At 50.9% G+C, this 12,790-nt stretch overlaps 1 protein-coding gene across 1 annotated transcript; it reads left to right on the top strand.

Annotated features, from left to right (window-relative positions):
• Positions 1 to 4,802: 4,802 nt before the first annotated feature.
• On the top strand, positions 4,803 to 6,644 carry PG994_007947 (uncharacterized protein; the record flags this gene model as incomplete). Its single annotated transcript, XM_066859356.1, has 2 exons — positions 4,803 to 5,643; positions 5,788 to 6,644. The coding sequence occupies 2 exons, from the start codon at positions 4,803 to 4,805 to the stop codon at positions 6,642 to 6,644; spliced, it is 1,698 nt and encodes a 565-aa protein (XP_066714843.1).
• Between the last annotated feature and the right edge of the window lie 6,146 nt (positions 6,645 to 12,790).

Raw genomic sequence — 12,790 nt, 5'->3', positions numbered from 1 at the left:
GGAAGCAACCATTGGACGGCCTAGTCTTGTGCGTGCTTGAGCCTCAAAAAATAGAGGTGCATCCTATTTCCATGCATGGACCATTCCGCAACCGAGTGGTCAGCCACGGTGACATCGCCAACACACCTATCGCATTTGTTCGGCACGACGGTTACGCATACTACATAGCAAACAGATGAACTCTCTCATTTCTCGTCCCCCTTTCTTCGGAGGCTGAGGGCCCTCCTCAACTTCTTCAAACAAACCAAACAAGCATGAGCCGCCCTCTTGTCCCTCTTGACGCCTCACTCAAGTGCTTGCAGTGTTCCCAGTGTTACAGTTGCCAGAATAGCAACGGCATGCCAATCCATCCGTACATACATAGTAAGCAGCGTCACGTAGACGGAAACAAACGGCTGCCATCGTGTGACTTTGCATACCAAGCCGGCCAAATCCTACCAAATCAAAGCCATCACCATCCCTCCTCCCGTCAGTGTGTCAACTCTCTGCCAAGCAGCCTCTGTTCATGTGGCATGGCATGATGCAGGAACGGGGGTAGCCTAGCGTTCGGAACACCCCCAAATCGAGCCAGTGCAGCCGCTTACAGGAGCCAAAGTCTGGGGTTCCAGGACAACTACCAGTCACTAAGTCACAAACAAAAGGCAATGTTCACCTTGACAGCTGCACTATGGAAAGGGGTCTTTTGATATCTGCAAGGCGAGCCGGTCTGGAGTCTGTGTATGTATATATGCGTATAGGCGGTATCAAATGTTTCTCTCTCTCTCGTGACCAAACCGGCAGAGGAACGGGCCTCCCACAATCAACCGGAGGATAAAACAACCCTAAGTTCAGCTGACATGAAGTCTTATTCTTATATAATGACCAAGGGCGTGACAAGCAAGATGAGATGAAAGTTACACGATCCGGCGAGTTATGGTCAGTACAATCGTTCTGAGCGAATACGGAACAGTACAGAGTACGGCAGGGAATTTACCTCATGCGATATATCCACCGATCGTCAGGCCCGCTTGCGATTTCCAGGTTGGCAGTTTCGGTGCGTGTTCTAAAAGAAGAATGCAACAGTTCGCCCATTCTAGCATCAGTGCTGTTGCACTCCTTTCATTTGCCTCTCTCGGCTCTGCAACGGGAAGTATTACGCTGGAGTCGGGTATTACGAGTTTTTGGGCTATGGTTCAGGGGTTCCACCGTTCGGAAACAGCGCCAAGCTACCGGGATGCACAGTCTGGAGGGCGAGAGAGCGTTTCACGAGCTGCAGTCTCTGATTGGCGGGCTGCTGACATTAGACGGCGCTGAAACGCCGCAGTACTCGTGTGCGCTTCGTTTCATCGTGTTCTCGGGGAAAATGTCAACAATACGGAGTACGAAAGAATATATGTATGTAAAGGCCAAACAGACCAAGAAGAGGGCTGACAATCATCAGATGGTGCGGTCTAGCCAGCCTGCTGCATGATGAGCAAACCGCCCAAGATCATAACCTGGTCCGCACTACTACAGGACATGTCGAGCTTGCTACGACGAGATGGGGTTCAAGCCCGAGATTTGAGGACTTCGTCGAAGTGCAATGCAGTAACGTGAACACAATAACCTCAACAATCATAGAGGTAACACCAACGTCTTCGAATGGCGATCTTCTCAGTCTATCAATCTCATCGGGTAGATTGATCGATGCCTCGGTATGCATCCTTGTGCACTGCGCCTGTTACGAACATTGCTGCCGCGTGATCAACATCAAACAATGTCACCATCCTTACGTGTTAGAGGCCCAGATAAATCCCTCGATATGTTCCTCAGAAACGTCCAAGTCTGAAGAGTGACGTATGGGATGCATCGAGCCTGTCAGATTTTTTCGAGGTTAGGTTAGGCAAGTGCGGCGAAGTGCTGTGTGACGGCTCGCGGTATCTTGATTAATGAGGCTCTTCTTGGACTTCCCTGGTCTCCTACCTAGGAACCGCCGAGATCAAGCGGTAAATGCGCCGCAAAATTCCTGCCAAGGTCAGGATTCTAATGGGGCGCCTAGCGGGTGTCGATAATGCAAGCTGCCGCAGCAGATCATCTTGGAGTTGAGTATAAGATATCTTGTTTTCGAAGCCAAACGTTCCGGGCCTGCGATTCGTGCATGAGAGATCGGCACACGGGGCCACGGACAACCCGCTGGAACTAGCTTGTTAGTCCTCTCTCAAACACATCCTCTGATCGATCTCGCAGCCAGATTCTCAAGGATCTATAATACAAGGGCAGCACCAAGGACTAGGCCGGTTGCTGATCTGGGACCGGCGTATGTATGAAGAGAAGAGCCTCAACAGCCCGCGCAGGCCACGGCAATCTTGATTATAGTGCTTACGTGACAAACGTCTCTGGTATGGGACCTGGTAACACTAGAAAAGCAATTGTGGGAGTTACAGGAATATGTAGGAGAAAACAGATACACGGGATATGACGGAAGCCAATGAAGAGGCTTGGTTGAGGCTCGAGTAGACACTATTGGCAATACGCCGCTGCGACGAACATGATCACTTTCGACAAAAAGCAAGGCGAACCAAGAGAAGAGGTTGGAACTTGGGAGGCAAAGTCACGAGGCAAGCATGTACATAAGGTATGTATCCTTCTCTATTCATGCACGCGAACCCAGTTTATGCATCCTGCATCCACCACGAACGCATCGGGAGCCCAAGGCACCGCATGACCTACGTAACAGTCTCGTTGTTACCTGTCGTCGTCTGTCTCCTATCAAGATAACTGTTGCATACCCGCACAGCAAAAGAATAGGTATGTGGGCTGTACCGCAATCGCATTGAATATGACGATGGCTCATCGACGGGAGAGCAAGGAAGAGACAACGCCCCGGGCGGGCTACAGGACGGCTATGCTGGTGGTAACCGCCGCCTCCTATCTTGTTCAGATGAAGCGCATAATCTCACCTCAACTTAACAAGGGAGACCCCGAGTTTGTATCGGCATTCGGATTACGACAACTTGGCCCATCCATACCGTACTCAACGCATAGGTAGAACAGCGACTGGTGCCTCTCGTTCATCCATCACAGGCCGTGGGCTATTGTATCCATACACAATTACCGAGTACACTGATGACACATCGCAACATAATAAGGTGAAAAATAACCTTAAGCTTTTGGGTCGAATTGGGCCCTTAGAGGAGTTGGATCATCCCATACATCATACATGGAGCTGCATGAGCCTATATGTGTGTACCTAAGCTTGGCACCCTACCTGCACCTGCCCAACGTTCAATGTTTATATCGGACCCGGCCGTTAGATATTGACTCCGAAATGTCATGGAATTGGCGTAATTAGTGAGCAGGCATCACGGACTGCTGTCGTACAGAGTTCTGATCAGAGTTGATAGCCATGGGCACCTGATAGGCAAGGCAACTCAAAGGCTAGGTGTGTATGTGCGAAAGACAGAGCGCGCATCAAATCGGAGGGGGTTTTTACCTACCTGATACCTCCATGCACACATCTTGTAGATAGATTCATGTCAATCAATCAGTCAACGGCAAGACTCTGTCTGCTCTCTGTATGTAGATACGCTGGCTGATACGCTGGGCAGGCAGAGACAGACTGACCCCCAACCGCCCTGCAGGACAGCGCATCACACGCACACGCACGCACACACAGACACACATACCCAGCCGGGCAGACAGTGCCGCCCACTGTATAATTTTAGGTAGGTGAGGATTGCGAACGACTCTTCCCTGTAGACCTGTAAAGAGTGGTGGCTTGTGGCCCACGACAGAAAAATAAAACAACCACGACTTCTCTGTCGTCCAATCGCTTATGTCGAGTCCATGATTCAGGGTTCAGTTAACGGCAAAGGATTTCCGATTGACCCCGGTGTTCTGTCTTCTGAACTGAATCGTCGAGTCCCAAGACGATGTTGTTTTTCTCTGACTCTCTCCAGTTTAATTTACACAGCGGAACTATCACCGTAATTGGAGGTTAGTCGATAAGGTATCAACCATCGATCATTACGGTTCAGAAACAGTTGGGGTTGAACGCTTATTTGGCTGGAAGGCAGCAATCTCCCCCTCAGTTTACCCAGATAGAGACTCCTCGACCCGATCACTTGATTTGTTTCGTGCCATGTATTCAGAAGAATAGGTAACTTACGCAATTGTCTACTTACTCTCTCTCCTCCTCTCCGTTTCTCGCATGGCTGAACGGCGTTAGTTGCAATCTGCCCAATCCACCTCTTCAGTCCCAATCTGATACTCGAAATTTGCAGCGCCTGGACCGTGTGTCCCACTCACCCATTTCCTTTCCGATCCTGTGGCCTGCCTGCGCCTTCTAGTTGAGTAGTGCTGGGACTGGTACTGTACTGTTTAATCTGCTGTCCCTACTGTGCGTTAGGCCCAGCCCAGGCCAGCCCAGCATTGATTGATTGTTAGCAGAATCCCGTCCCAACATCATCCCACCCTACAGTGATTCCATTCCTGCATCTTCTTCCCCCCCATTCCCCACCACCACCACCCACCCGGTATCTTCCCTTCTGGTCACGATCAGAGAACACGCGATCAACACCTACCGCCCGTATCGACGGCGAGACCTATACATCACTACAAGCGAAACCTGTCTCCTAAATCCAACAACATTCGATAGCCTGGTGCTTTTGGACGGCCCGACGAACTTGTCGCTACTTCGTTTCGGCATTGCCGAGTCCCCAACCAACGCAAACGGCAATTCAACGTCGCTCGTTTTCCCTTTTTCCCGTTTTCCCACCTCTTCAACAAACCACCCTCGAGTGTGTAATGCGTAGCGGATCGACTCCACTGTGCAACTGGCGAAGATGATGGAAGGACTACGAAGTGAAGTGCCACTTACCGCACCAAACACCAACAATGCATTTGAAGTGCAGTCTAGGGGGATGCATGCGCCGCGGGACACCTACCTGAAGCGAGAGATGGCTGTCGACGGCAGTGACGAGGAGAGGGTTGGCGAGATGGATGCGGAAGGGACGGCTACAGTCGAGTTGGCCGCCATTATGACAACCTCTTCCACACCGGTCAGTCCGGGCCCTTCCAGTCCGCCTCTGGACCAGCCGAAGCCCCAAGACTTCGTGCCGCCCACGCGACCGAGTAGTACGCCCTTTCCCAATGCCCAGCAGGGACAGACCGATATCCGGTGCTTGACATGCCAGCCAGACAGCCCCGAACTCGACGAATCCATGGTCATAAGCCCGATTGCCACGTCAACCACCGACCAGCAACCAAGAATGACATTAGACCAGCTTCCGGCGGAAATTCATGAATGTATCATGGATCACCTCTTCGGATACCGGGTGTCGACGGCTTCTCCCAGTTCCCTTAGCATACCCAGCGTCAACGCCCGAAGTTGGAACACGGCGTTGCGACATTCGCGCCGGAAGGAGTTGTCAAATCTTGCCCTGGTCATGCCTGCTTGGCGTTGGACAGTGCAGCAGCGCTTATACCGACACATCAAACTCAAGGCGACGGTCCAGGGCTGTAACGAAGTTATGTGGTTTTTCACAGAACATCCTCATCTCAGGGACTATGTGAAGCATATTGAGATATGGTTCCCCGTCTTTGAGCCTAAGCCTGGTTCGGTTTTTGCATCCAACTCGGCGCTTGCACTTCCCACCGTGTCCCCAAGGGCATATCAAGTGCACAGTACGGCCTACCCTCCGACAACGCTTGCTTGGAAGAGGTCTTCTATCTTGTGAGCACCACTCTACCAGAAGTGCGTGTCATGACTTTGGAGGGCGGCGAGAGAAAAAGAGGCGCCGAGAGTTAAGTTCTCGCTGCCGTCAACAGGCTGGCAGTCTAGAGAGTTGCCCGTAGTCGACACCATTCAGACTCTGATCATCAAGAGTCAGTGGAATATCATTCGACACTACAAGGACTGGGAGTTCATCTCGAATGCCCTACCGAATCTTGAGGAGTGGCATGGCACCTACGCGAAACCGAAGTCTAAGAGCTACCTCAGCATGGCCGGCATTCTGGAAGTCCTCCACCCCAAGATCACTAAGCTCAACCTCAACCTTGAGGCAGACTACCGTAGGGAGATGACCTGTCCGCCTTACTACCTGAAAGTATGCGAGCATCTGCACTGGTGTGAGAAGCTGGCCAAGGCGGCGAGCAACCTGGAGCATATTTCCTACACAGGCCGCGTCTGCCACAGCTTCTTTGATACTCTGGCCAAATGTTCGAATCCGCGAGGCACCCGTCTGAAGACCATCGATATCACGGTAAAGAACTGCTGTCGGCAAAACGCGCAGTGGAACGAATCCGGCTCTGGCATTACCGACATGCATTTCATCGGGGCCTTCGAGAACCTCGTTCTGGGCGGTATCCGAGCGTTGGAGCGTCTCAAGTCGGTAAACCTCCTGCGTATTCGCTACGTCGATTTGGATTCGCCAGTGCCTCCGCTCAACCCCTACTTCATCGTTAAGGATGGATGGGTGTCCGGTGTTTGGAGTGATGACATCGTGGCTGAGCTCAACCGTGTCCGTCCCGATGCACGATTCGAGGCTATGGCTGAAAGTTTTGGCGAAGTTGGATACAATAAGGAGGGCCGACTCGTCATCAGCCCGGACTTCCCTAAGTCTCGAGTTCTCTCGCTCAAGCTCGCAAATTACGCCATGCTGTCCGGGGGCATCACTATAGTGTAGTGATGTTCCCTCCTACATGTTGGACCAGACCTCAACCTGCCGGAGTATGTACTCCCAGCAATAGCGGCTCCCCTGGATTCCCCAACATCAGCAACGATTATATGATTATGACAATACTTTGGAACATTGTTTTCTGAGCGATCCATGGACTCGCATTTCTATACTTGAGAGATAGGAGATCCATAGGATGACCTCTACCCTCTACATATGGCGTTCATTGAAGAAGCATCTGTGGTTGTGTGCATTTGCTTTTTGGGGCGTTTAGACGGAAAGGTACTCTGATCTTTTTGTCATGCGCAAGATACCCCCTCGGCGAGGGTGACCTAATACATAGGATGGAGTTCTGTAGTTATCATCGTGTATCATCATCAACATTAGGCATTAATGAGCGGTGTTAGGAACGGAGGAGGAGGCAACAAAAAAAGAAAACTTCTTCGCCCTAAATGTTGGTATCTCTTTCTTTTTCTTTCATTTCTTCGCATAGCGGCTTGGTCTTTCATGGAACCTGGCGACGCATCTGGATCGGTTTTCTGAGGGGGGCCGACTCCTCGATGCGGCTCTTCTAGTCGATCAATAGAAAAAGGACATTTGCTACAGCCCTCTTGCCTCTTTCTATGTGTCCCGTCCTGTGTGCGGTACCATACGGCAATTCCATTTGCGTATTCGAGTAGCCTGTTCAAGCAAAGTGTGCGCACCTAGACAGAATCTCGACCGGCATGGGTGACCAGGATGTGTTTGTTCGAAAAGGAGGTCCTACTATCATTCTCTAACTAAATCGGGGTCTCTCATAACTGCGAAACTCTCTACCATATACTAATACTGACCCATGACTTATCACTGCAATTGCTTAATAATATCAGTAATACATACTTAGCCTTGTAATAGATACGCTGGCTGGATTTCAACGTTTGAAGGGAGTCATGTAGACAGTGAACCCGTGTTTAGCCATAGTGAACGTATTCAGGTAGTTAAGGATGCGACCTTTGATAAGGATATCTGTATGAGAAGCTCGTTGGTATAAGGAACGAGGAGCAATCTACACCGACACCTACAAATGGATCAACGGTCTCTTCTCGATCTTCAGACAGGACGGGTTAGTACTCCAGACACACAGTGGTCAACAATAGTGCGACAAGCACCCTGACCCATAGTGGATAGACCTCGAGGCAATCCGCCTGTGGATCGACACTTGCGATCTCTAGCACAAGGAAGACTGTGGCCGAAGCCTACCGGGAAGGAAGACACCAGCTTGGTTCGTCGACATGGAAGATGACAGCATCGTCCCGGCTGGAAAGCACCGATACGTTCAAACTACCACTTATAATATTGAGTCCATGCAGGTCCCTAGAGCCCTCCAGGAGGATACTATTCAGTCAGTGGTTCCTAGGAATCATTCGAGATGCCATGGGTTTTGTAAATTGCTCGTCAAGAAACACCTCTAGGTCTGCCAATTCTTCATTGGTCAGGGTGATGCCATTATAAGCATGCCCAAATCCAAGCCATGGCCGACATCTGCGGCAATGCGTAACTTGCCATCGTCGCCGCGAATTGGTGCGATGCCAACTATTGCCCCCACGGGCTAAAGAGCGTTACAAAGCCTCGGGATGTGAACCCTTACTTAACAATAGACCAGTACGAGGAGTATACGAGGATGGAGAAGACAATTTGGGAGCGTCGGAAACCCGCTGGTGTTGTTCCCACTCCCAAGAGCTATCATTGTTGACACTAGCAGATCTCTCGCAGTTGTCCAGAGACTGGACGTTCCAGGAAGATACATTCTCGCGGCGGAAGCTACTACTTCAGTACCAGTTGGTACGGTGAGATTGCTGTTACCGCACGTGGCAGGACGTCACCGTTGCCTATCAAGGCTTGGTCCTCCTGTACGTCCACCGCGTGATGTGTGCTTACGAAGAGGCCGCCGTGAGGCGGCAAAGCGGACACGCAGGCATTCCAGAACTGGTCCTGGATAGGATGGCATGGCGGCATCCATGTCGACAAATGCATCCCACAAGATCACGTAGAGCTGGACCGTGAGTGAGCCTTTGTACGAGTGGGAAGTGATAGACAAGAAGACTCGGGGTATACGCCCGCTGCCCATCAACGAAAGCCAGGCCGGCAACGCCCTTGCGAGCTTCCACGAGAACCCGTTTCTGTTTACTTGCGCCATGGCGGCCGGGGCATAGCTACTTGGGAAACCTGCCCGCGCTGCCAACATTGACTTCGACCGACTCAAGGGTCGCGCCTGCATCTTCTCGTCTCCGGACCACCCACAGCGAGACAAAGATTGAGAAGAATGCGAATTCCTGGCCATCTTCACCTCTAAGAAAAAAAGTGGTATATGGGACCGAAATTGGGAAAATATCACTATGTTCTGTGGATCGGGCGGCAAGACGGTGTAGCATACCGGAAAGGGCTGGGCGTGATCTTGATTGATGCTTGAGATGCTCTCAATCGTCGTCTTTGATTATTTACTTCTGCCTATGGTGTCAGAATACAGTACGAGATGGCATTAGATAGAATACTAGTGTAACAAGATGGAAGCAGTGAGCTTAGCATCGCCTGAAATCCCTGATATACCGTTGCAGCTCACATATACTCCAGGTTTCGTATGAAGATAGTGGAATACTTGAGATACTCGATGTGTATCTAGCTACTCTTGTAGCACTATTGTTCCGCAGATCGGTTCCATGGCCAGTGTATATTGACGAGTAGGTTCGTATACTGCATTTACAGCTTCTTGAAACCGGTGAGGGCTTCCGACCGCCTAACCACGATTGCAATTAATTCGCTAGTGCAGTGCAGACGTAGCAGCGCGCAACGCTCTGCAGGCGCCATGTTTCCTTGCATGAACCCGGCGTAGGCTGAACAAAAAGCTGCAGCCAAGGATTGCGCCGCCCGCCGCCTTCGTCTGTGTCTTGCAACTATATGCGACTACCAAACGAAGCCCTCAGATTGTCTCACCGCCGGGTAAACGGGTAAAAGTCCCACAGAGGTGTCGGCCCGTATCTAATCTCGACAAGGAGACCAATCGGGTACTCACCCACATACGGGGGTTGGACCCGACGCAGTTCGATCAAGGGTTTGATACCCGAGATTACTGAATCGTATAACGAGGACAGTAATATCAATAATGTCCAGTTGTCAGGTTACACGACAACAAGAAGGAATCAAAAGGGGTTTACAATGCCTCGAGGCCCAGACCGACATAACGATGTCTCTGGCACGTACTCCGTAAGCAGGCTCAAGTTACGGCCCGGAGATCAGGAAACGGCCAATGGTAAGACAACGTGGGATGACTGTTAGCAGTTGGAGATGCCAGATCCAGGTAATCTCAGGATTAGAATTGAAGGAGTCAGCTCGCGACCCGCCTGGGGCCGTGGAAAGAGGAAGAAGACCTGCAATAACATCAACGTATCCCCGGATTGCTCGGTTTAGGCTCAAGTTTGTTGTGTGGTACTAAAACCCAGCGTGGGAGAGGGGTCGATAGGAGCAAGCTCAAGCTGAATAATATGATATTCGGCGTGGAAAGAGCAGTGGCCGGGTTCAGCACCCTGTCAACCCAAGTCCTTCAGCCAAGCCCTTGGAGAAGCCGACATTTGAGCAAAGACTCTCGGTCTGGGGAAAGGGCTAAGCCAAGGCATAGTCATGTCGTAGGTTTAGAATCGTCCTGGGCGGCTGCGGGGCCCCGCGGAGTCATCATAGCTGTCAGTCTTGGAAATGCTACGTCCCGGGAAAACATGCAAGTATCGGCTGGTATAGATGACCGTCAGATCAACGCTGCGTGCGCACCGGGCGTAAAGACAAACCCGAGTGGGATACCATTGGTAGAGAAGAAGCCCCCAAGACCCTGATGACCAATCATATGACGATGATGGCTCTCTATACGTTTTAGTAGTGCTTAATAGTAGAGGGTTATCCTCTCCAATCCGTCCACTTGGAGAGAACAATGACACAATTTTGGAAGGCTTGCCCGGAGTTAAGAAGGCAAGATGCCCACTCCCCACCGATCTCCGCACATCTCGCAGCCTCCGCAGCATCATGTGTGTACATGCGGTAGTCAGAATACTGGTCAGAACAGCCGCCACAGGTCCCACTCATAGTCAATTACTGTACGGAGTATAGTAGTACCTAGTATCTAGAGTAGTGCATTGTTCGATGAAACCCGCCGTTCCAGTCGGTCGGATGAGAGGAAGCTTCATAGCCTCATAGGTAACCTCAGGTTACGCGTTCATTCCGGTTGTGCTCGGAGCCTCGGCACCCCGTTGTAAGCAAGTCGCACTTAGCATAGTAGCTGGTCAGCTGCAGCCTCAGGTGAGCACCTATGATGTTAGAGCCCCTGAATCCATGCGTACCGACGACATCGCTCAATGTATTTGGGTTTTCGAACCTCTTGACCATGATTGTTGCGGGTATCTACGTACTCGACTGTCCGCAAGTACGTACAGATCAGAGCTGCGGGAGAGAAGAGCAAAAGTGCCGAAGTCTGACGCAGACGATCTGGAGTCTGGAAAGCTCATAGTTGACTGCTTGGTTGCTGCAGATGTTGCTTGGTGCCAATTGGAAATCCTCATTGGCTCGCATCAGTCATGAATCCTTTGATTGATCGTGTACTTCCAGTATTATCCTCAGCACACCGACCTCCTTTACCTTTGCTGCCCTGCCTATTCGCATCTTTTGCTTGACTTGTATAAGCTTCTTGGTTCTGATGCTAGCACCGGTTGTGGCTTCGGTGGCTTCAGAGTTTCGAATCCGTGATACCGCTGCAGTTAATTTCAATATTCTGGCGCAATACTCCGTAGGTTAGACAAAAAACAATTGTCGGTTGCATATCTCAATAGAACTCGTCCGGCCCCTGCCTACGTCTGACCAATCCCATCGCAAATGGTGGTGGCTGACTGGGGTGACATGGCGCGGAACATCTGGAAGAACAGAACCCCCCAACCAACCCCAAGCAAAAGCCAAGCCAAATCCCACATTGTTTAATCCTGGCCATGCGTGACGGTGGTGTGGAGCCCCTCTTTTTCCTACAGTATTTTTTGTTCGTTTCCGCGAGACGACAGGAGATTGAGAGATAAAAAAAACATGGGGAAGCAAGTCCTCCAACACTTGGCCATGCGCCTTTCCCCAGACCATCATTCCATGGTGAAACGATTCCGAAAGTGCAGGCGTCTATGGGTCCACGCTTCAACAAAACTAGCAGAGTCCTTATTATTCGAGGAATGCATTCCGTGTGGCTTGTTGATTTTTCATGCTTGCTAACTAAAGGTATCGTTTACATGCTACCGAGCAAAGCCTTACCAATCAAGGGAGATCCGGCTCAAGAGCTGAATCCGTACCCGACCTAAGCAGAAAAAATAACATCATGAAGCGGATGCGGCAGCGGCCAAGTCGGGCAGTTCGGGCGGCGACACGGAACCGCCATCTGCACTTGCGTTCTGCACTGCGGCGGGCCTGTCTCTAGTCTGCCAGTTTACTGGGTCGCTACAGCCCTCAACATTGTACAATACGGTCAGCCTAGAACACGCTGTGAATATGCTTAATCGCACTCCATCTACTACTATTAGCCTAATACTGCTAGTAAGCAGATCGACTCAAGTCGGTGAAAGGGAAATAAATTCCCCAGTTGGTTTGGTTCAGGTGTGTGGGTTTCTATTTGGCCGCGTTAGACACGAGAGCGCAGACTCTGGTTCGTTCGGTCAGCTGGTGTAAAGGAGACACGACCCTGACGAGTACCTGAATATTACAAAGAGCTTTGCTTAGCTGGCTTAGTAGGCTCCATCATGACGAAGTAGATTCTCCGCGTTGGGACGCTATCTACGTTGGCGCCAATCGGTACCTGCTAAGTATCCAGCGCCAATCTCATTCGCCTTGTCGCTAATGGGATATTCTGATATTTGGCTAGTCCTCCTTGGCTGCTTGGGAAGGAGACGGCACATCTTTTTACGCACAAGTGACAAATTAAATGCCATTGCTTGCAGTTCTTGACCCTTTTGGCCAAGCGTCAGCTATGCTCACCAAATCATGCGATGCGACATGCTGCAGACTTATCCTCCATTTAACCGTAAGTGCACTACGGCCTGCACGTGTAAGGGTATGTTAGGTAGGCGAGGACTTCCTGGCCCTTGTTCCCAATATCTGACCAATGC

This window comes from Apiospora phragmitis (assembly GCF_038363925.1).
Source record: "Apiospora phragmitis strain CBS 135458 chromosome Unknown utg000007l:2111988.0-4706623.0:1.0-2598199.0, whole genome shotgun sequence".
In the NCBI taxonomy this organism is placed as follows: domain Eukaryota; kingdom Fungi; phylum Ascomycota; class Sordariomycetes; order Amphisphaeriales; family Apiosporaceae; genus Apiospora; species Apiospora phragmitis.
Note: the sequence above shows the minus strand (reverse complement) of the source record. Positions and strands in the feature narration are given on the sequence as shown.